Source organism: Ambystoma mexicanum, chromosome 10 (assembly GCF_040938575.1).
Source record: "Ambystoma mexicanum isolate Mex_15411 chromosome 10, UKY_AmexF1_1, whole genome shotgun sequence".
In the NCBI taxonomy this organism is placed as follows: Eukaryota; Metazoa; Chordata; class Amphibia; order Caudata; family Ambystomatidae; genus Ambystoma; species Ambystoma mexicanum.
In genome coordinates, this window is record NC_090932.1 from 1,145,063,841 (window position 1) to 1,145,084,619 (window position 20,779).

At 45.3% G+C, this 20,779-nt stretch overlaps 1 protein-coding gene across 1 annotated transcript in view; it reads left to right on the forward strand.

The window, feature by feature from the left end:
• The window catches only part of FAM178B (family with sequence similarity 178 member B), a 1,611,694-nt gene that overhangs the window by 357,698 nt on the left and 1,233,217 nt on the right, over nucleotides 1-20,779 (forward strand). Inside the window, exon 5 of the mRNA XM_069620260.1 lies at nucleotides 12,714-12,816. Coding sequence (XP_069476361.1) covers nucleotides 12,714-12,816 — 103 coding nt within the window. The remainder of the gene's footprint in view (nucleotides 1-12,713; nucleotides 12,817-20,779) is intronic.

The following is a 20,779-nucleotide window of genomic DNA, read 5'->3' on the forward strand; positions in this document are numbered from 1 at the left end:
CACATGTATTTATCCAATCAAAAAAGCAAAAGGAGGGTCTTGGAGGATGATACAGGACTTACGCCCCCTAAATGATGTAATTCAGAAGGAGTTCCCTTTGGTCCCGAACCCTGCATCAATATTATGCAGCATCCCGAAACTGGCATCACATTTCACAGTAGTAGACTTGAAAAACGCATTTTTCTCAATACCCCTGGCTGAAGAGAGTAGATACCTTACAGCATTCACACTGGGGGGTAAAAGGTATGAACACTGCAGACTACCACAGGGATACTGTGAGAGCCCGAGCATATTCAACCGCATATTGCATGAAGACTTGGGAAACCTATCAGTTGTGAGTACAATCATTCAGTACCTAGACGATTTACTAGTGTGTGCACAAGATGAAGAAACATGTAGAAAGGATTCAACCACGCTCCTGACTCTGTTGGCCAATAAAGGGTACAAGGTAGACAAGGAGAAACTACAGTACTGCCTGACAGAGGTCTTATACTTAGGACAGCTGATATCAAAAGATGGAAAAAGAATAATCCCCGACAGGGTAGAAGCGATAAGATCAGTAGCAGAACCCACAACAGTGAAAGAGATGCAGAAATTCTTGGGAATGTGCAACTATTGCCGAGCATGGATATTAGATTATGCAGCATACACGAGACCCCTACTACAAGCACTCAAAGAAGCACAACAGGAAAATAAAAAGATCGAATGGTCAGAAGAAATGAGCACGTCATTCAAATCATTAAAAAGGTTAATTTCAAGCGCTCCAGTGCTAGCCAACCCTGATTATGGACGCGAATTTTACCTATTCTCACACTGCAAGGGAACACTCATGACAGCTGTTCTGACACAAAAGACGTCCCTAGGACACAAGCCTTTGGCTTACTATAGTGGTGCTTTGGATGCCAAAATGCAAGGCCATTTCGCATGCGAGCAATCACTCGCTGCAGCCGCGTTCGCGATTGAGAAAAGTGCCACAATAGTAATGGGTTGCCCTGTAACATTGTTTGTGGAACATTCATTATTTGCAATCCTTGAGAGGTCAAAAAGCACACTGACAACACAGCGGGCAACAGTTTATGAAATCATATTGTCTAGCACCAACATCCATGTGGTGAGATGTAAAACAGTAAACCCCGCAACATTCATTACAGAAGCATGCACACTAGAGGACATGCAGGACCACGATTGCGCAACCTACACAGGAGAAAGAGGGGAGGACACAGTGGTGTGTGAGAACGCTCTGAGCGAGGGGGAAGTGTACTTCGTGGATGGGTCTGCATCGATTGATGTGGACACGGGAGAAAAGCATGTTGGTACGGTGGTGGTGAGATCAGAAGACGGTGAGTATGAAACATTAGTGCAGTACCGCCTCCCATCACATTACTCCGCACAAGCAGCAGAACTGATTGCGCTCATAGAAGCACTACATGCAGCAAAGGGTTGCGCAGTGACAATATACACAGACTCAGCTTACATGACGACGACAGTACATGGAGGTCTAGCGAGATGGGGGCGGAGGGGATTTCGACGGGCAGACGGAACACCAGTACAGCATGCAGAATTGTTGAAAGAGTTAATTGAGGCCCTACAAAACCCTACTGCAGTAGCAATAGTTAAGTGCCAAGCACATACATCCAACACAGACGTTGTGTCTTTGGGGAACGCGGCAGCGGACGCTGCCGCCAAGGAGGCTTCCTATTTTCAGAAATATGAAGCAGGTGAGTACATGCTGCAGCACAAGACAAACGAAGAGCCCCCAGAAGGGTACAACATGATGCCCATATCACAAATACTAGAATTACAGGAAGGAGCTAGTGCAGACGAAAAATTCATGTGGACAAAACGAGGGTGCAGCAAGTCGGGAACAGACTTACTGTGGCGGCAAAATAACTCAGGGAAAGTGGTAATGCCAATCAAGTTACTAGAAATTGTGTTCCAACAACTACACTTCCCTGCACATAATACCAAACAGCACATTGCAGCAGAAATACAGGAAGAATGGTTTGTGCCCTGTCTCCAGGAGCACGTATCTCGATTAGCAATGGAATGCACAACATGTCAGATCTACAATTCAGGAATGACATTACGCACGCTCCGGGGAACAATTCCTAAACCCATTGGCCCATTCAGAGAACTGCATATTGATTACGCGGACATGGGGGAAAGGTGTAATGGCGCACGGTACATGATCGTGGTTGTGTGCCCATTCTCAAGGTGGGAGGAAGCAGGACCATGTGCACGACCTGATGCCAAAAGCGCCGCAAAGTTCCTAGTGAGGGAAGTGTTCCCGCGCTGGGGAATTTGTGACGTGATTCGCTCAGACAACGGCACTCACTTTGTGAATGAACTTTTCAAGGAAGTCGCTACATTATTGGGAATAAAACATAAATTGTGTTCGATTTATCATCCTCAAAGTAATGGCGTAGTAGAAAAGATGGCAGGTTATCAAAACTATGCTTTTCATTGAAGAAGAATTGGATCTACTGTCTGCCCCTTGCGCTATTTGAACTGAGAAATCAACCGAGTAAAGATCACCATTTGTCCCCGCACGAAATTGTGACTGGGAGACGAATGCACACAGCACACTCTCCACTGCGCGAACACTCAGATGCACACAGGAGCGCCGCGATATTGGGAGAAGAATTCACAGACTATTTGAAAAAATTAACAAGGGCAGCGCGCGCAATATCAAAGCAGCTCTCCCCACCCTTCACTAGAGAGGAGGGAAACATAACAGGGTCTGTCACAGAGCCTGAGCAACAGCTACAGCTGATGCCGGGCGAATTAATTTATGTAAGGAGTTTTGCGCATCGATGGAATGCACCATGGTTCCACGGCCCATACGAGGTAGTGTTCTGCATGCCCACAGCTGCAAAAGTAAAGGGCTTGAGGTACTGGGTACACTTGACAGATGTACGAAGAGCATATAGTAATGTGCAAGAGGAGGCAGATGAGGAGGCACAGACAACAGCAACCGATTCAACTGAACAGAATGTCTGAATATTGACTTGTGTTTGTGCGTCAGCAATGAACGTGAATGGGAAAGTGACTGATGAAGTATTCCTGCATTCTCTTTTTATATATTACTCAAAAAAAAAAAAGTTTTTTTGGACTTATATGTAATTAATGAAGTGATCAAATTATGACATGTTTACACCCTTGTCTGTGAATACCCTTCCCTACAACCCTACCCGCTTCCATTACCCGTCAATATATATTGGCACTCATGGTGCCAACAAAATGTTTACATGCATGCACTTAATGCACTTTTATATCTCAAACAGGAACTACCATGGCATCTAACAGGCAGCCTGCAACGGATAGAATTAGTAGAATGAGAGAATTATTAAATGAGAGATGCAGATATTCATATGAGTGCGGATTATCTGTGTGCATTACGATGTTTTTTATGCTAATGTTTGGTCTGGTTACATATTGGTTTGTAGCGTTCATCTCTATCGAGATGAACGAGGGGGGAGGGATTAACAGCACTGGGATTAACAGCACCACTGGGACCAATGTAACTGCAAGTGTCAATATGAGGGAAGGTGATTTTCTGGTATGGGACGGAACTAAACTTGTATGGGGTTATCACACCACACCATCCAATGCTGTCATATCAGAAAAGAAAGAGCCACAGGGTGGAATGCAAAACAACACAGTGTCTCCACCAGTGATGTATAGGTATAATGCTCGCAGTTTAAATGACCGAAACCCGTCTGCCATATTGTGGTTGTATGATACCCCCACCAGTCAACCTGCAAGATAAACTCAGGGACGAAAAGGAAAAGATGCTAGCAGCACACGAAATTTTATACGATGAATGGGCCAAGGGGGGCGGGAATGAGAAAGGGGGGTCTATTTTTTCCCTCGCCCAGGAGGCTGGGAAGTACATGAGGAACAAGAACAACAGACGGAAAAGGGAAACCGGGAGGAGGAAGTATGATGAGTACTATGGGTTAGGATTAGATAAAATGGAAGACCCACGACACCCCCACCAGACAAATAAGTGGTATGCAGATATGAGTGCCACCGCGAAACAAACAACAAATGAGAGCTGTTATGTCTGCTCCCTCATTCCTCATGCTTCAGGTACACCCAAAGTATTGCTACCCAAAGAGTTGCCAATTATAGATGCCCAATGTCTCCTTCATCTCACGTTATGCAGGATTAAGAACACCTTCCAGGCACATGAAGTTACTTTTAAAATGCTGCAGAACGAGAAAACTTGCTACCCAAAAACTGCAGGGGTGGTATGCCTGGAGGAACCATTTTTTGTAATACAAGGGACACTTTTTTCAGACAACAAGTGGAAGGATGAAGAAGTAATGTGTAAAGCTGAAGCACTGAGAGGTGTGGCACCAGAGAAACTGCAGTGGATAGAAGAAACATGCACACCAGTATGGAAGGAACACATTTCAAAACTAACTTGGGTAACCGCCATTGAAAAACCCTTCAAACTACAGAGCGAAATAGACTATGAACTATGTTTCATAGGAGAGGGGAAAACCTCCATGGGAACAAACAAGAACTGTAACAAGACCCTCACCATCCCAGATCTGAGAAAAGGGACAGCGGCCCTAATGGACACGTACTGGGTATGCGGCAACCAGGCATATCTGCACCTTCCCCCGTCATGGAGTGGCAGCTGCTCAATGGCCACTCTGCACTCAGCCCTAATGGTAATACCAGAAAGCCACATCGATGGAAGCAGAAGGACACAGGAACGCAGACAACAGAGTGCAGCCCAGCCGACTGCGGAGTCACAAATGTATGTCTTGTCTTCCAGAAACAAGGGAGAGGTGCTGACCCGTAACAGAAGAGCATCAAATTACATATCAAAGGCATCATCAGAACTGTTGGCTCAGATCCCAGACAGATATCGATTATTCAGCTCAGCAGAAACATTCTTCGCCTCACTCATCTCAAGTGTCCAAGCAAGGGCAAACGCAAAATGGCTCCAGATAACACGTTGGGAACTGATTCAGCTGGCCAATGACACTGAAGAAGGGTTCAACGTAATAAAAGTGGAACTAAGGGCTTTACGGCTGATGACAATGCAAAACAGGTATGTCTTGGACCTGTTGACGGCGATGGATGGAGGTGTTTGCCGAAAAATTGGAAGTGCCTGTTGCACTTTCGTACCTTCCGAAGATGCAGAAAACGGCTCCCTGTCCCATGTGATCGAAGCAGTGCACAACCTAGGAGAAAAAATGAAAATGGAAGGTGGAGCAGAAGACAGTACGTGGTTCGATAACATTTTCTCCTGGGTCCCCTCATGGTTCATGTTCCTCCTTTTTATTTTTTGCCTGTGCCAGGTGGGTCTTCGATGTTGTGCTAACGCAGTACCTAATGGTGCAATAATGATGGTGACAATGGGCAACACCCGTGGGACAATGCATAACATGCAGGAAGTGCAGGTACAAACAGGAACAGATAACACACCAAGATATCAGCTGGTGCCTATCTATCACGACAAAGATATCGTAGATAAAGCATGGCACACCACCATTAGAGAGCCCCGTGTACTAGAATGGTACCAAGAGGTGTGGGTAGATCTGGCGGGAGATGGCGGATGTATATACCTGACTTGTACCCCAGATGAATATGCCAGAAGAGGGGAAAGCTTACGGGGGGTGTGTAGAGCATGGATGCCCATAAAAGGCACACCTGCATGGGATGAGGCAGTGATGGACGAAGCAGAATGCAGAAGGCTGGAGGAGTTAAAGTATTCGTTACTTAAGTAACGAAAGGGGGGAAATGTAGGGGAGGAGTGGTCCAAAAGACCCCCCTGGCCTACATCTCCACCCCAGGTGAGGGCCATGGCTCATCGGGCGTCCCCTCCTTACCACCCGGGCCCAGGTGGTGGATGGCTCACCTGCTGAAGACATTGCCCACACGTATTGAATTTAGCTAGGCCTCAGAAACCATTTTGTCTAATAAAGATGGTGTGAGCGTAGCGCACTGTAGCGCGGCCCCCACCCTCGGAGAGTTTCAATTATCCCTGTCGCCGCGGCACCCTGGCAGATCCGCTGTGAGCACGTTCCCACGAACAGGACGGACATGAGCTAGCATAAGATACTAACACTGTAACATTTTACCGTCCGCAGTGTATCACTGCTCCCAGAGTGACCCGGTCAGCGAGGCCTGGGTGATGGGAAGATCTGTAGAATGGTCATCCGATAAAAGCAAAAAGGTACCCAAATATGAATGTCAAAAACCACTTTTAATACGTGTATCCTTTCCATACAACCACTTTTACTAAAGAAACCTGTAACAGTGTGTAATTATTGTACATGACACCAGCCATGAAGGACCCACACCCCTGCAGGGGTGTGCAAATGATAAAAGCATATCGGGGGAGTATTCTTTATATGTATCATTGAAAACCGTACACCCCGCGGTCCCGCGCCATAACTGAACTAATGCTGCTAGAGTACATAAGAAAACGAATGTAACCATACAGGGGGCACATGTGAAGGGTGTGCGAGAATGCACTCGTCACGCGTGTATGTCTAAGCCCCTCATATGCCACCACCGTCACATACGGTGGCGGGTCATTTTCTATGTACTCCACCAACCTCAATGCTACCTCACTTACTGCAAATGTATATGCATATAGCTAAATACTGTAGTTGTTGAAACATAGTGTACGGATAAGGTGCTCAGACTGGATATAATTGAAACGCCTCCAGCGAAGTGAAATGTATGTTTTCAAGTAATTCAAACAAATATTATAAAGTGTTCTAATGATTGTGATGTTTTCGTCTCCAAAAACCGGCAACACGCGAGGAAGATACCTTTGTAAATATGTGCAAGGCCATTTCCCCTCCCACCCTGCAGAGACTGCCAAACATGAGAGCAGAGGCCCGCGCCGCGCTGCCCCACCTCCCCCAACTAGACTGGAGCTGCTTCAAAAATGTGTAGCCCCCTCTGCAGCACCCAAGGCCACGGGCCGCCACCTGCATTATTTACAGCACAGCAGTAAACCTCTGCCTGAACCCACACTTCCAAAGGCGCCCCCTCGTAAACCCCACAACCCACCAGATCATCTTAGACTTATGGCCCTGTGCAATCAGGACACCCAACACTGTGGCAACACACAGCGGCACATTTATAACCACATCTAACAAGACAGGGAGGCTTGTACCGTCCGTCCCATGCCCTGAAGCTTAGCCCCTCAACCTATGGCTCCGGTCAACAGGGCGCTGGTAACCATGCCCTGACGAATGACCATTAGACCCCTCACAAGGTGCATTCCTCCTGTGTTGCATTAACCTGTAGAATAACCTATTGGAAGATTTACTAAAGAAGATAATATTGCAATGACTGAATGACTGCGGTGTGCATGGCCTAGGGCAAATAAGTCAGGAAAAGACATTCATCTCTGACACTGGCCGCGATGGCACAACAACACCAACCGGATGAACTCTGCCAACCTGCCAGGCCCAGCCCAACCCACGAGGCTGACCAGTGACGTTCTCCAGCCACGGCCAACCACATCGCAGCAGAACCTATAGTTAGTCATCGCCACCCAATCCCATTGAACTTTTGCCCCCTATAGTATGTAGGTTCTTATGACGTTTTTTGTAAATATATACGCCTGTCTTTGCTATTGTCAGACAGAGCGCTCTCGGAGTTTGCAGAGTTCTTTGCATGCCATATTCTGATTGATAAACTCCCATTTAAGCTCACCCGCACTCTGTCTTGGCCTTATTCCCGACTTGGGAGAGTCCTTCATTGTCTCTCATTGCGGGGAGGATCGTGCTGGCTGGGGACGCTTGCCTTCAATAGCGATAGGGATTCTAAAGATCAGAAACCCAACCCGCCACCACTGCGGGAGGAGGGCCGTATGAATAAGGATGTCAATACTCCTACGAGGGGCGGTGATGATCAAGAATGGAGATGGTTAGCGCTATGTCTGAGAGAATCTATTTCTCAAATCCAAACCATGCAAAAGAAACTTTAGTTGCACAGATTTTATGCAATTTTGGCAAATCCTCTCATGGAACTCTAGGGGCCATTCAACCTTGATGGCCTCTAATGTGGTAGGCACTAAACTTAAATCCATGGACGTAATTTGTATCCAAGAAACTTGGTTGAGAGTCCCGCTTCATTTGGATGGTTTTGAATGTAGATAAGAATTTGCTACGATAGGGCCTCGTGGTAGATCATCTGGAAGCCTCTTAACACAGTGAAAATAGCAAACGGTACGCGAATAATGGAATCTCTTACTATCGCAAGTGGTGTTTTGGTAATTGTATTGGAATATAGGAATTCATATTGTTTGAGTCTTATGTTAGTAATGAATATTTACTATAACCCGCAAAAAAATGCAATGGACAATATTGTTCCGTCCATTAATACTTGCCTTTTGAACATGTTGCTCAAATACAGAGGTCTTGATATTATTATATTGGGTGACCTTAATTCGGAAATTAGATATGGTGTGGGAATGCATAAGAGGATGGGTTCCATTTCTATTAGATCTATGGGTAACTCGGGACCGATAGTTGGGGCACCCTACACCACTTCTCGTAAAATTATGCAGGGGCACATCTGGTCTAAACTTTTCCATTCTTGGGGACTCACCCGTATGAATCCTGTCTTCGATACCTCTGCCGATGAGCACACATGGTCGAATGGCATACAAAAATCGGCTACAGATCACATGTTCCTCTCAGAAAGACTTGCATCTCGCTGTGTTGACTTTTGTGTGGGTGAATCTTACGCGATCGATCATAGAACTTTAGAGGCTAAACTGAATTGGAATTGTGCTAAACCGATTCAGGATTCCCTTTCAACGACTATCATAGCGTCATGCAGGGGGAATCGAATTGGATGGCATGATGGCAACATAGATAAATTAAATGCCACCTTTCTCTATGAGCACCATTGTATGCCACTGTCCGCAAGACTAACATTATTTTCGGTTCCCTTTCTCTGTGAATATGTCAAATGTCTAATTGACAGATCTATAAAAATTAAACAAATTGGAAACACAAGGCCCCAACATGTGCACATTTATGATCCTATGGTAAGGGCGAAGAAAAATGATACAAACCATCATATTAGAGCAATCCTAAAATCTAACCAACATCAGGATATAAAGGTTAAGGCAATCCACTCTATCAAACAAGCAAAAAAGAATTGGCTGAAAACCCATAAGATGTATATGCTGGAGAAAGATAATACAGCAATGTTAATGGCATTAAGAGATCCATCTGCCCGCCAATTTTGGACTTTAATAAACTCATTGGAAAAACGCAAGTAATGTTACAAACTGTATGTGTACAAGAGGACGTCTGGGCCACTCATTTCTCTATTTCATATGAAGGAAAGTTTCCCATGACAAATAGCTTAGAAACAATCAAAATGGGAAACTGGATATGTAATTTTGATGTCGAGGATATAGAAAAATAGATCAAGGCTGCTGGGTTTACCAACAGTACACTGAAGAGAAACCCAGAACTATGGGCTAAGGCTCTCTATATATTATTTTCAGACTTTATACTGACCCGTTCTATTCCTTCCTCCTGGAGGAACTCCTATATTGTTCCCATATATAAAAAAGGGAACAGAAGGTGCCCATATAATTACCGTCAGATATCTATCATGGACGCGGATTCTAAAATATTTGCAGGAATAGTTCTTCAGAAAATCGAGGAATGGGTGGAAGCAAATCGGATACTCCGCATGCAAAAATTTGGTTTTCGAAAAAAGGGATGGGCACTGAACTAGGGGGTTTAATCTTTACTCTCTTCTTGGAGAAGGCGTGTAAGAAAGTCGCCAACCCCATATATCTAGCCTCGATCGATCTTTCCCTTGCGTTCGACAAGGTGGATCGGGTAAGCCTGTGGTCTAAGCTGGCTTCAGTGGGTATCCCATCGGGACTTCTGACCATTCTCATTCATTTACATGAAGATTCTGCCCTTCAAATTCGATTAAATTTATCAGGGGATTTGTCACGGCTTATACAAACAGGTAATGGTTTGAGACAGGGGTGCTTGTTTGGACCCACCCTTTTCAACCTATATATAAGGGATGTTGATGGGCCTTTAACAGCAGCATTGCTTGTTTCACCAAGGATCAAGGGTGGGAAAATATCTTGGACAGCCTATGCCGACGACATCCTTCTGATCGATGCTACCCCTGTGGGACTTCAGCGGAAATTGGTGGCCCTTTCGAAATATGTGGACAACAATGGCTTGATTATCAATGGGAAAAAATCTGTTGTAATTACCCTAACAAATAGGAGAAAACTCTCCAATTTCAAATGGAAGATAGAGGGATGTTTACTGTTTAAGGTTAGATCAATCTGCTATTTGCGTTTCCCAATCTTCAGTGGTGCTACAATCCATATGAATAGGAATTACTACCTTGATAAAGCAGATAAACTGATTTACCAAATGCAAAAGGTAGCTACTAAATACTGTAAGTTCTCAGTGACCCCGGTAATCAGGTTTTACAACCTTAAAGTCCTACCTAAACTTCTATATGGTTTCGAAATTCTACCCTTTTCAACTCACCGATTGGCCGCCAAATTGGAATCTAAAATCTGGCAGAAAATACTCTACTGTTTACCGAGGGGTGTTCCAATGTCAGCTATCCATTTTGAGTTGGGTCTTCTCTCATTAGACAATAAAATCAGGTGCAAAAGACTAACCCTATATCGGAATCTTATTATTGCCAAAGACAATACCTTATATGCACTGATGGGTTGCAGACTGAGAACTGGTTCCTCGACATCGAAGTGGTTGTTGAACCTTCAAATAGATAGCTTGAATTGTCTTTATTCTCTCTGTTTAACATTGGAAACTCTGATACTTAACCCTATGAGAGTTAAGGAAAAACTTCAATCCCTGGATTGGGTGCAATCCATGGAAAGGGTGGTGGCCTCCAGGATCTATAATCAGATCATTTATGATGGAAAGAAAATGGGTATTCCGGAGTCATACTTAATTAAATTCCCTGACCCTAAATGGAGGGCTGCATACATGAGATTTTGCTTCAACGTTTTGCTGACAGGGGACATTTTAGAAATTCGCTCTTGTACTACACAGAGAATCCCCTGTCGTTTTTGCCGCTGTAATGAAGCATCTGAAACACTGAAGCATCTATTATTAAAGTGTCAGGCATTGGCAACTCAATGTCTGGCAATTTTTTGGTAAATTTGTCCCTGACCCGTCAAGAGGTGATATTGAAGATTTATGGTGGAATATGCTCTATAGCAAATTGAATACATTGAAATTGGCCGTAGTGACATTTTTGCATGAAGTCTGTAATATGCCTGCAGCCATATAATCTTACCAACTGAAATGCCTTGGGGAATTGAACCAATGTATAAAGGCAAAATATGCTTGAAGTGACAACTGTTATACATCACTGCAAATGTATGTATGTTCTTGTTATGAAAGCCACCTGCCTAATAATTTAAAACTTCTGTTAATAGGATAAATGGCCTAATATCAGATCTGATGTTGTATATACTGTACGTAAAATAGGGTTTTAATTGTTTTGTTTATCTTATGCTTTTTAACTGAATTTGAATATTCTTTTTTTGTATAAAAAATGTATTTTGTGTTTTCTTTTGTAAAGGTTTATATTTTGTAAACCAAACGCAAAATAAAATAAAATAAAAAAGAACAGTGCGCTATTAAGCACACTCAGTGTTCTTACGGGCACTTTCTGAATTCAAACATTACCACAGTGATGCTATTAGGAACACTTTCTACAATCAGCTTTACTACAGTGATGTTAATAGGCACACTTTCAAAGTTCAACTTTACCACTGTGACGCGATTAGGAACACTTTCTAAAATCAACTTTACCACACTGGCATTATTAGGCACACTTTCTAACTTGAACGTTTACACAGTGACGCTAATTAGGCACACTTTCTAAATTCAACTTCAACACAGTGACGATAATATGGGACTCTTTCCAAGTTCAACTTTACCACACTGACGTTATTAGGCACCCTTTCACAAGTTAACATTAAGACAGTGACGATATTAGGCACACTCAATGTTGTTAGGAGCACTTTTCTAAATTCAGACTTTGCCTCAGTGACGCTATTAGGCACGCTTTCTAAATTCAACTTTAACACAGTGACTATATAGTGGGACACTTTCTAAGTTCAGCTTTGCCACGGTGATGCTACTAAGCACACTTTCTAAATTCAAACTTTGTCTCAGTGACGCTATTAGGCACACTTTTTAAATTTAACTTTAACACAGTGACTATATAGTGGGACACTTTCTAAGTTCTACGTGACGCTATTAGGCACACTCAATGTTGTTAGGAGCACTTTCTAAATTCAGACTTTGCCTGTGACGCTATTGGGCACACTTTCTAAATTCAACTTTAGCACAGTGACTATATAATGGGACACTTTCTAAACTCAACTTTAACACAGTGACTATATAATGGGACAACTTTCTAAATTCAACTTTACTACAGTGACGCTACTAGGCACGCTTTCTAAGTTCAACTTTAGCACAGTGACTATATAATGGGACACCAGCACTTTGAGGTCATACCAATGATACATAAGGTGCTATATAAATGCAAAGTATCATAACATAACAAATGACCGTGCACAGTGCTCCTGAAGCATCAATTCGATCTCATGCTTGTTGTTGGCTTTGGACACATTGGTGGTGGGTGCTATTCATAAACACTGTATCACTGTCGCCTTTTGTCTTGTCTAGCTCTTCGTTCCTTCAGCAGATGTCCTTCATCAGAGACGGTTTTCTGAGCTTCCTGTATCGATGTCTGCCCTGCCCTAAGCCAGTCCTGAGCTGGCTCTTCCAGGTAACACGCTTTCGACGGTTGCAGACTTGAAGATGGCAGTAACACAGCATATATTTCTGTCGCCAACATTGCATAGGGACCCTGTTTGCTTCTTTTCATCGGAACAGCAGGTCCCTAGAGTAATAGGCTTTTACAAAATGAGCATTGTAAATGTATCACTAAAAACATGGGCTTATCTATGGTGGCCTGCATCTCCTTGATATCTCGTCACCGTGACCCACACACAACGTTGTCAATGCACCTCAATCCTGATTTGAATCTCCCTGCCATCCCATCCAACGCACGGCTCTGTCAATGCACATCATTCCTGGTGTGCACCCCAACTACCAGTCCAGCAGTTTTCCAATACACCACAAACCTTCCCTGATCTGCTGTCCCCGGACCCACAAATACCTCTAACAATGCCCTTCAATCTTGTCCTGCACACACCCTGCCATTCCAGTACCAGAACCCCTACACTGCTTTGACAATAGCACGCTCAAATATTCTAGCTCTGGGCCCACCAACATCTTTGACAATTCACCTAATGTACACTACTAAGTTCACTACCACAGGCTGCACTTCCAATGCTCACCAATTCCTCTCACCTCTCACCAGAACATTTCTCGTTTTAGTTTCGGCTGAAAGTTTGCCAAAGTATTCCTTTATATGTGCGCTTTTGTATTCACGTAAGGATACAAAGTAGTTTTCTTTTCTGCCTCCTTCCTGTATATCATGTATCCAATCCAGTTTTTACCTGGCCCTTACATGGTAATGATTGGGGGAACACTCCTGCCACTTCATTGATAAAACTACCGTTGGTCCCTCCTCCACCTTCCAGTCCCACAACTGAGAAAACGGCACATTATAATAATTTGGCAATTTATACCGCACTTCAAGGCGGTTTCCAGTTTCCAGCTGCTTTAGAATTGGGGTCATTATTATTACCCAGGTGTGGTGCTCAATTTATCGACCACTAGAAGATGACGAGTTGAGTCAGCCCAACAGGGGTTTCGAACTCGTGACGCATAACATTGACATGTTGCCAAGGCGAGCACGTTGGCTTGAACTATCTGTGTCTCGTGTATAATATATCTCTTTCTCTGCCTCCTTTGCTCTCCCTCGGTATATTTTCCACCCCCCTACTCTAATGGCTGACTCATATAGTGAATGAAGACCTCAGCGGCCTGGCTCTGAAAGAAAGCCACCATCTTCATGACACCTCTTGACATCAGTGCACTCTCTGGTCAAAAAGCAAAGAGGGGCAAAGCAATATTGCCTTTGGCGCCACTCACAGCTACTACTCGTTATTTCGTGTCTTCATTTCCCAGCCTATGGGGCAGTGCATCATACCCAAAGACTGGAACACACGCATTTTCTCCCTAGTAACATCAACGTATGTAAGGCCTGATCAGAATGCGCAAGTCAAAGGGTGTTATTGTGATGTGGTTTACAGGGAGCTGCTAGCCAATATGCCTTCGTAATTCTGCACTTCCTATAACATTACCAGAAAATAAACTCATTGACACCGCTCGACAACGCAATATTGTGGTATGCTGCACACGCACAAATAGTGAAGTTGAGGGAGGCAGTGGAGCAGAAGGAAGTGTTAAAAGTGAATACTGGCTGCCAAAGAAAGAATTGAATAAAGGCCTTCTGAGCTGGACTTGCGCCCTTGAAGGAGCTCCTGGGTCAATTTCCAAATGGCCAGGCATATGAAACACTCCTCTGGTATAGTTGTCATATACTGCAGTAAGTGTTAGCTGGCATCTAACTCCCACTACTGATGAAAACATGCCTACCCTGTGGAAGTGTTAAAAGTTCATTGTAATTTAATAATTTAAAATGGCAGAGTAAAAACAAAAATGGCAAATCTAAGAAAGATGCAGAGAAAGAGCAAATGTTCATTCAAATGGGGGAAATGCTTATTAACCAGGAAGACACTATCCTCCATTTCCAAAAACGGCCAGATATCAGGATGCTGCTGTTTCCCCAGAAACGTTCTCTACATTGCTGCATTTTATAATCGAGCTGTGGAAAGAAATCCACCATTGTGTGTTAAATCCGATCTAAAACTGTACAGTCCAAGCATGAACGTTTTCAAGGTTTTGCATTGAGGGACTACCAAACAAGCAAACAGAGATTTATGAAATTGTTAGAACACTGAACGTGATGTGAGGTGGGCAGTTTCTCGGGCAAGTCCCTCTCATATCCACACTATGCTACAGACCTTCTGTCAAGGTAAACTTGCAACTATAAGCAGCTGTCAAATATTCCAAATTGAGGAAAAATAAGTGATTGAAATGGCAACAAAAGCTTGCTGTCACCAAACACGATCACAGTAAACTGTGTTCTTGCAGCAGAAACATTAAGGCATTGGAGCTCTCCTTGGATATACATTCATATTTTCTTTTGAAAAAAACATGTTCTGAGAACAAGTGGAACCAGTTATTAGTAGCATCATGATGCAATGTGTACTACTGCGGGTAGCTCATCGCTTTGGGTGTCTCTGGCCATATTCAGTCTTTGAGTTTTTACTGCCAAAAGGAGAGGAGTGACTGGCTGTGGCTGCTCCTTCTCCAGGAATGAGCACGGTAAGGGTGGCTTCTGTGTTTCTTTGGTTCATCTTCTTTGTGATGGTGTCTTGCCTCAGAATACCCTGTGTCCTCTTTTAAGCATTTGTCATGGCTTTTTGTAAGGTCACTGTATTCCAAATATTGTTGGTGGGGAATCTCTTGTTGGCATCAACAAAAAGGACTTCCTGTCAGTAAGGTGTGCTGAGACATTGAAGATTCTGGGAGGCACGCATTTGCTGCAGCTTTTTGCATCCTGAGGGCCGTTGCAGCGCTTGGCAGGGCCCTAGGCAGCACCGCCGAGCTGGTGCTTATTTCCTGCTCTCCTTTTCACACTGGAGAGACCGCACCAGAGGATTAAGTAACCACATAGATCGCCCCGTGACTGAGCTCGGGGACGTATACACAGAGGGTGCCCAAGGTGCACCATTGAGATCATGAAAGTGATCCAGAGGAGCGAGAACTCGATAAGCAAGGGTGAAGATCAGGTAAGCGAATGCTGCATACTCCATCTTTCCGCTCAGCAGAAACCCGGCTCAATAAAAGTCCAGTTCAATTTGAAATCCTGCTTTCCTTATGAAGACGAATCACGGTGCTTGCTACTGCAGAAGACATTAGTCAGAGACATCAAATCTGGAAGAGGATGAGGGCTCCATGGCCATGAGGCAAGATCAGGTCGCCAAACAGATAATACTGCAGGCATGGCAACAGAGAGAGCCTCAATCTCAGAAACATGGACAAATAGATAAAGGGGTAGGTCACTTCTCCTGGACCCACAAATCAAGGGCAGAATGGTAAGCCTCAAAGAAAGAACGAATAGGCTGCAACCCCAGACAACTGAAGTAAAACGCAAAAAAGTTGATCCATATGCCAAGGTTCAGTACATTTCTAAGGAGAGATGGCCAGAAATTCTATCACATTTTTTGGAAGCATTACAATTGGCATCAGCAGAGCCAATAGATGAAACAGATGGAGATTACTTAAGCAAGTTTGATACCCAGCTCAGTCTATTCCAATATGGAAAACTATTCAAATTGTTTTAAGTAGGAAATAACAGGACAAAGAAAAGCTCGTAGTGCCCAGAATCCTATTAAAAAGGTGCCCTGTAAAAGGATGCAATGCCGAAGTCTCATATGGACTCACTCATTTTTAAACACTGGTGAAATGGCCCCTAGTGATAAAGTAGCTTCAAAAGTGTACTCAGCAACAACACATATGCAAGAGCCAACCTGCCCCTTTGCACATTTGCATATGAACTTTATCTCACACAAGCCTTGTCGAAGGATCTGCAATTGTTGAATACTAAATTCAACTTATGCTGAATACAGCTATTGATGGAATCACAGCAGCAGCATTGACAAGTGCAACAGTGATCACAGGCAGGTGTAACATTTGCATTCGGACTTGACTGGCAGCATTAAAGAAAAGTATCCTATTGTATATGCCCTTCATAGAGGGTATAATATTAGGGGACATGTGGATGCCTTTGTCAAAAGATCTTACATAGACAGACACATTTCAACTCTCCTCTAAGTTACTTCTAACATTTCTCTCAATAGAGGGCCTGGCTTCAAGCTAGGATCATCTACATATAGGGCCTCATTACGACCCTGGCGGAAATGGAAAAATGATGGCGGAAATGCAATACCGCCATCGAACACCGCTCGTTGCGATTATGACCCGTCACCGTAAAGTACGATGCCATTAGCGACACCGCAGTGAACGGCAACGCTAACTGCACCAAGTACGCGCACGCGCGCCTTGCAAAACCGGAATCACCGCCATGGCGCAACGGTACGCGAATTCTGACCCTAGCGGACATGTACTGAACGCCATCAAGCACGTCGTAAAGTACCATTCCGCCATGGCGAGAAATACGGCATCGTGAACCAACCGTAAATGGCCCACTGAGTGCCTGTACTCCACTCCCTGGCCACATTGCACAACTCCTGGCAGGCGCAATGTACTCACACTATGCAACCAGTGAAATCTACAATTCACCCATGCATGCCAACGTAGAAAAGCATGCAGGGGCTCAAAGCGCCCCGTGAGTGGGCATCCATGTACGGCATGTCACCATAGCCGTACTGATGCAGCACAGGCATGTGAAGGTACAATACATCAAAATGAAAATCAAGAACACATGACACAAAACAACAGTAGTCCCCCATCGCTTGCCACCAGCGCAAGGCAACATCCAAAACAGCATCCTGAGGGGGATTGCACCAGCCCTGTACTCTTGCCAGTAAACAAACCAACCATCAGCAGAAGCATGTACCACACAAGTTGGCAGAGTGACTGAGCAGCCAGGCTCATCCCAAGAGGGGCCGATGGGAGCTGCAGGGCACAGATGGCATCAATACAGAAGCTATTCCAATGGACATGACCCCAGTCCCCCTCCAACAAACGCACGCAAACACAGTCACCTGTGACCAGCCACATTCTGAACATCCCATCATTCCACCAATCGACCTGGCTGACAGGCACCAGTCGGCCAAAAGCCAATCCCCCGCCCCTGAACAGCACATCATGTAAACAGTCACAATGGCAGCCCCTATCCGTGACCATACTGTGCTACGTAGGCAAACGCGGCCAGTACTGTACCACACAACTCAACTCAGAAGGCGGAACACAATGCAGATCATCTCGCAATACATACCGCCACAAATCGAAAATCGCCACATCACCTGCAAAGAACAACGCAACACGACAAATATCGGAATACAATTTAAATGCACATCCAAATGACAAAGGCCCCACAGCAATTTGCAAAATAACACCAAAACAACCATCATCACCGAGGGCTGCATCTGCAATAATTGACCAGCTTCCACTTGTGTGACGCCCTGTACCATCATGGCACACAGGGCCTACATCAACGTTCCAAAAGGCAACATGGAAGCGGCAAGAACCGCAGGTCCGTCCCATGAGGCAGGCACTAGTCGAGCTGAAAGGCCGAAATGTTGCACCTAGCCACCAGTACAGCGTAAGGGCATGTGGCCCATTGGCGATCGTCCCATAAGATCGAAATGGTGCTCCACTGATTCACCCGAAGCTGCAGGAGTCGAGAGTAAAAACCATCTGGAGGAGTGGCGTAGAGATGGCATCTGCAATAGGGCAGGAGATACCTGTCACCCAAAAGAAACACAAATTAACCGATTGCATTACGGGACTCATGATGCATTACAATCTTCATTCAACACACCAAATCCACACCCATATGCATGCTAGCCCACTCCAAAGGAATATACACACCCCTAAATCAGTATCGAATCATAACGAAATCAATCGAGGTAAATACACCATTGGCAACGTCGGTTACTGTGCATGCGTCCGTCAAGATAGAACCCATGACATGGGATTAGTAACGTGCCTAGACACAAGTGTATGAAGGCGCGTCGAGACAGGGAGGATCCGACAAGGGCAGATAGACGTAAGTCCCACTATGGCAGCCTTGCATCACATAGCACAGGGGAAGGGGAGTGATTCAAAAAACCCATGTACATGGCAGACCCTAAACGGAATCATCAGTCCATGCATCCATTCATCATTCCCTCATCCCGCAATGAAAACGCATGAATATTCACTCACATAATATGTGAAACTTCCATCGCGTCTGTGCGTAATGCAGTCTGCAAAAACCACTGTGCTCCTGGCCGGATCTGTAGTGTTGTGAAGCAAGATGGATTTGGGAACGTCCTGCCTTATCGTCCACTACGCTATTGCGCATCCCATTCAATTCATATCATTCATTGCCTGCTCGTTATGGGCCATGTCCCAAGGACATTCTACAATAGAACGTTACATTTCCAGCCAGACCTGTGGGCGTATCCTCGCCGCTACTTCAAAACCAAAAATGCTGGCCTTCGAATTCCTCACTTGCAACATTACGTCGAAAAGGCTTCTGTGAACGCTTGCATTCACAATTACATCAATGTAGTGCGGCTGTGTGTCATAATGCTAACTGGCTGCAATCACAAATGGGACGCCACGCCCGTCGGTGAAGTACGTTACTGTGCTGCATGAGGGTCGGCCATCGATCGAGCCCTACATACCACTGACTCTTCACAGGTATGTAAGCGGCTGCAATCATAGCATGTGTAACAATGGGAGCATAGCATGAAAATCAGTCAAAGTACATCACACTGCCATCGGGATTTGATACATGATTCCAATCCCAAGATGCCATGCGGCCAAATGCAGCCTTACGTGCGGGACGTGCTCGGCCAGAAGGGATTGCATCTGCCACAGATTCATTCAATCAGCACAGGTGGAGGCCATACAGGCCGACAGCACATATATAGCAGACCCAAACCCCTCCCACAACCACTCCCACTCCAAAATGCTACCGGCAGGACTAGCGATGTTGGGCCTGGGGGACCAGATAGCACTGCAAGTGCTACAACTACAAGAAGACGACGAACAACAACAGGTACAACAACCGGGCGCACAGGGGAGACGGAGGAGAAGGAGGAGGAGGAGGGCAAGGCAGGGTCAGCAAGGCCCACAAGCACTGCCACTACCACCACGCAGGCGGCCCGCAATCCCACGCCTCCGAGCCGATCCGTTCAACCTCACTGCTGAGCAGATCCACACCCTCTACCGTTTGGACCGGGACACCATAATCGCCATTGTGGACATGACACATGCTGACCTCGTGAGCATGATAGATAGCCCAACCGCCATCCCACCCCTACTGAAGGTGGTGTCTGCACTCCACTTCCTGGCCACAGGCACCTACCAGCACACAGTGGGACAGTTGCATGGCATTTCACAGCCACTGTTCTCACGGACACTCTTCCAAGTGCACGATGCCCTCCTGAAGCACGCCGACGACCACATCACACTACCACGCACGTACCAGGAGATTACCAACGCAAAAGTGGGATTCCATGCACTTGGCGGCATCCCGGGTTGCATTGGTGCCATCGACTGCACCCATGTTGAATTGGTTGTCCCACATGCCATGGAGGTCCAGTACCGCAACCGGAAACAATTTCATTCAATCAATGTGCAAATGGTGTGTGACTCCAACAAGATATTTACGCATTGTTGTGCCAGATTTCCAGGATCTACCCATGATTCTATGGTCCTGAGGAACACAAGAATACCACGCTACATGGAGCGACACGCAGGGCACAGATCCTGGCTACTCGGTGAGTCTCATTCCATGCATGACATCGTGGCCCATTTGATGCGTCAATGACCTTGCAGGAGGGGGGGGGGGCTACTTAGCACTATCATTCCACTGACACCCTTTATTCGTCTCATACAGGTGATGCCGGGTATCCACTGAAGAGATGGCTCCTTACACCAATCCGGAACCCACAGAACGAGCATGAGGAGGACTACAACCATGCCCACTCACGTACCCGTGTGGTCATTGAACAGGCATTCGGCCTACTGAAGGC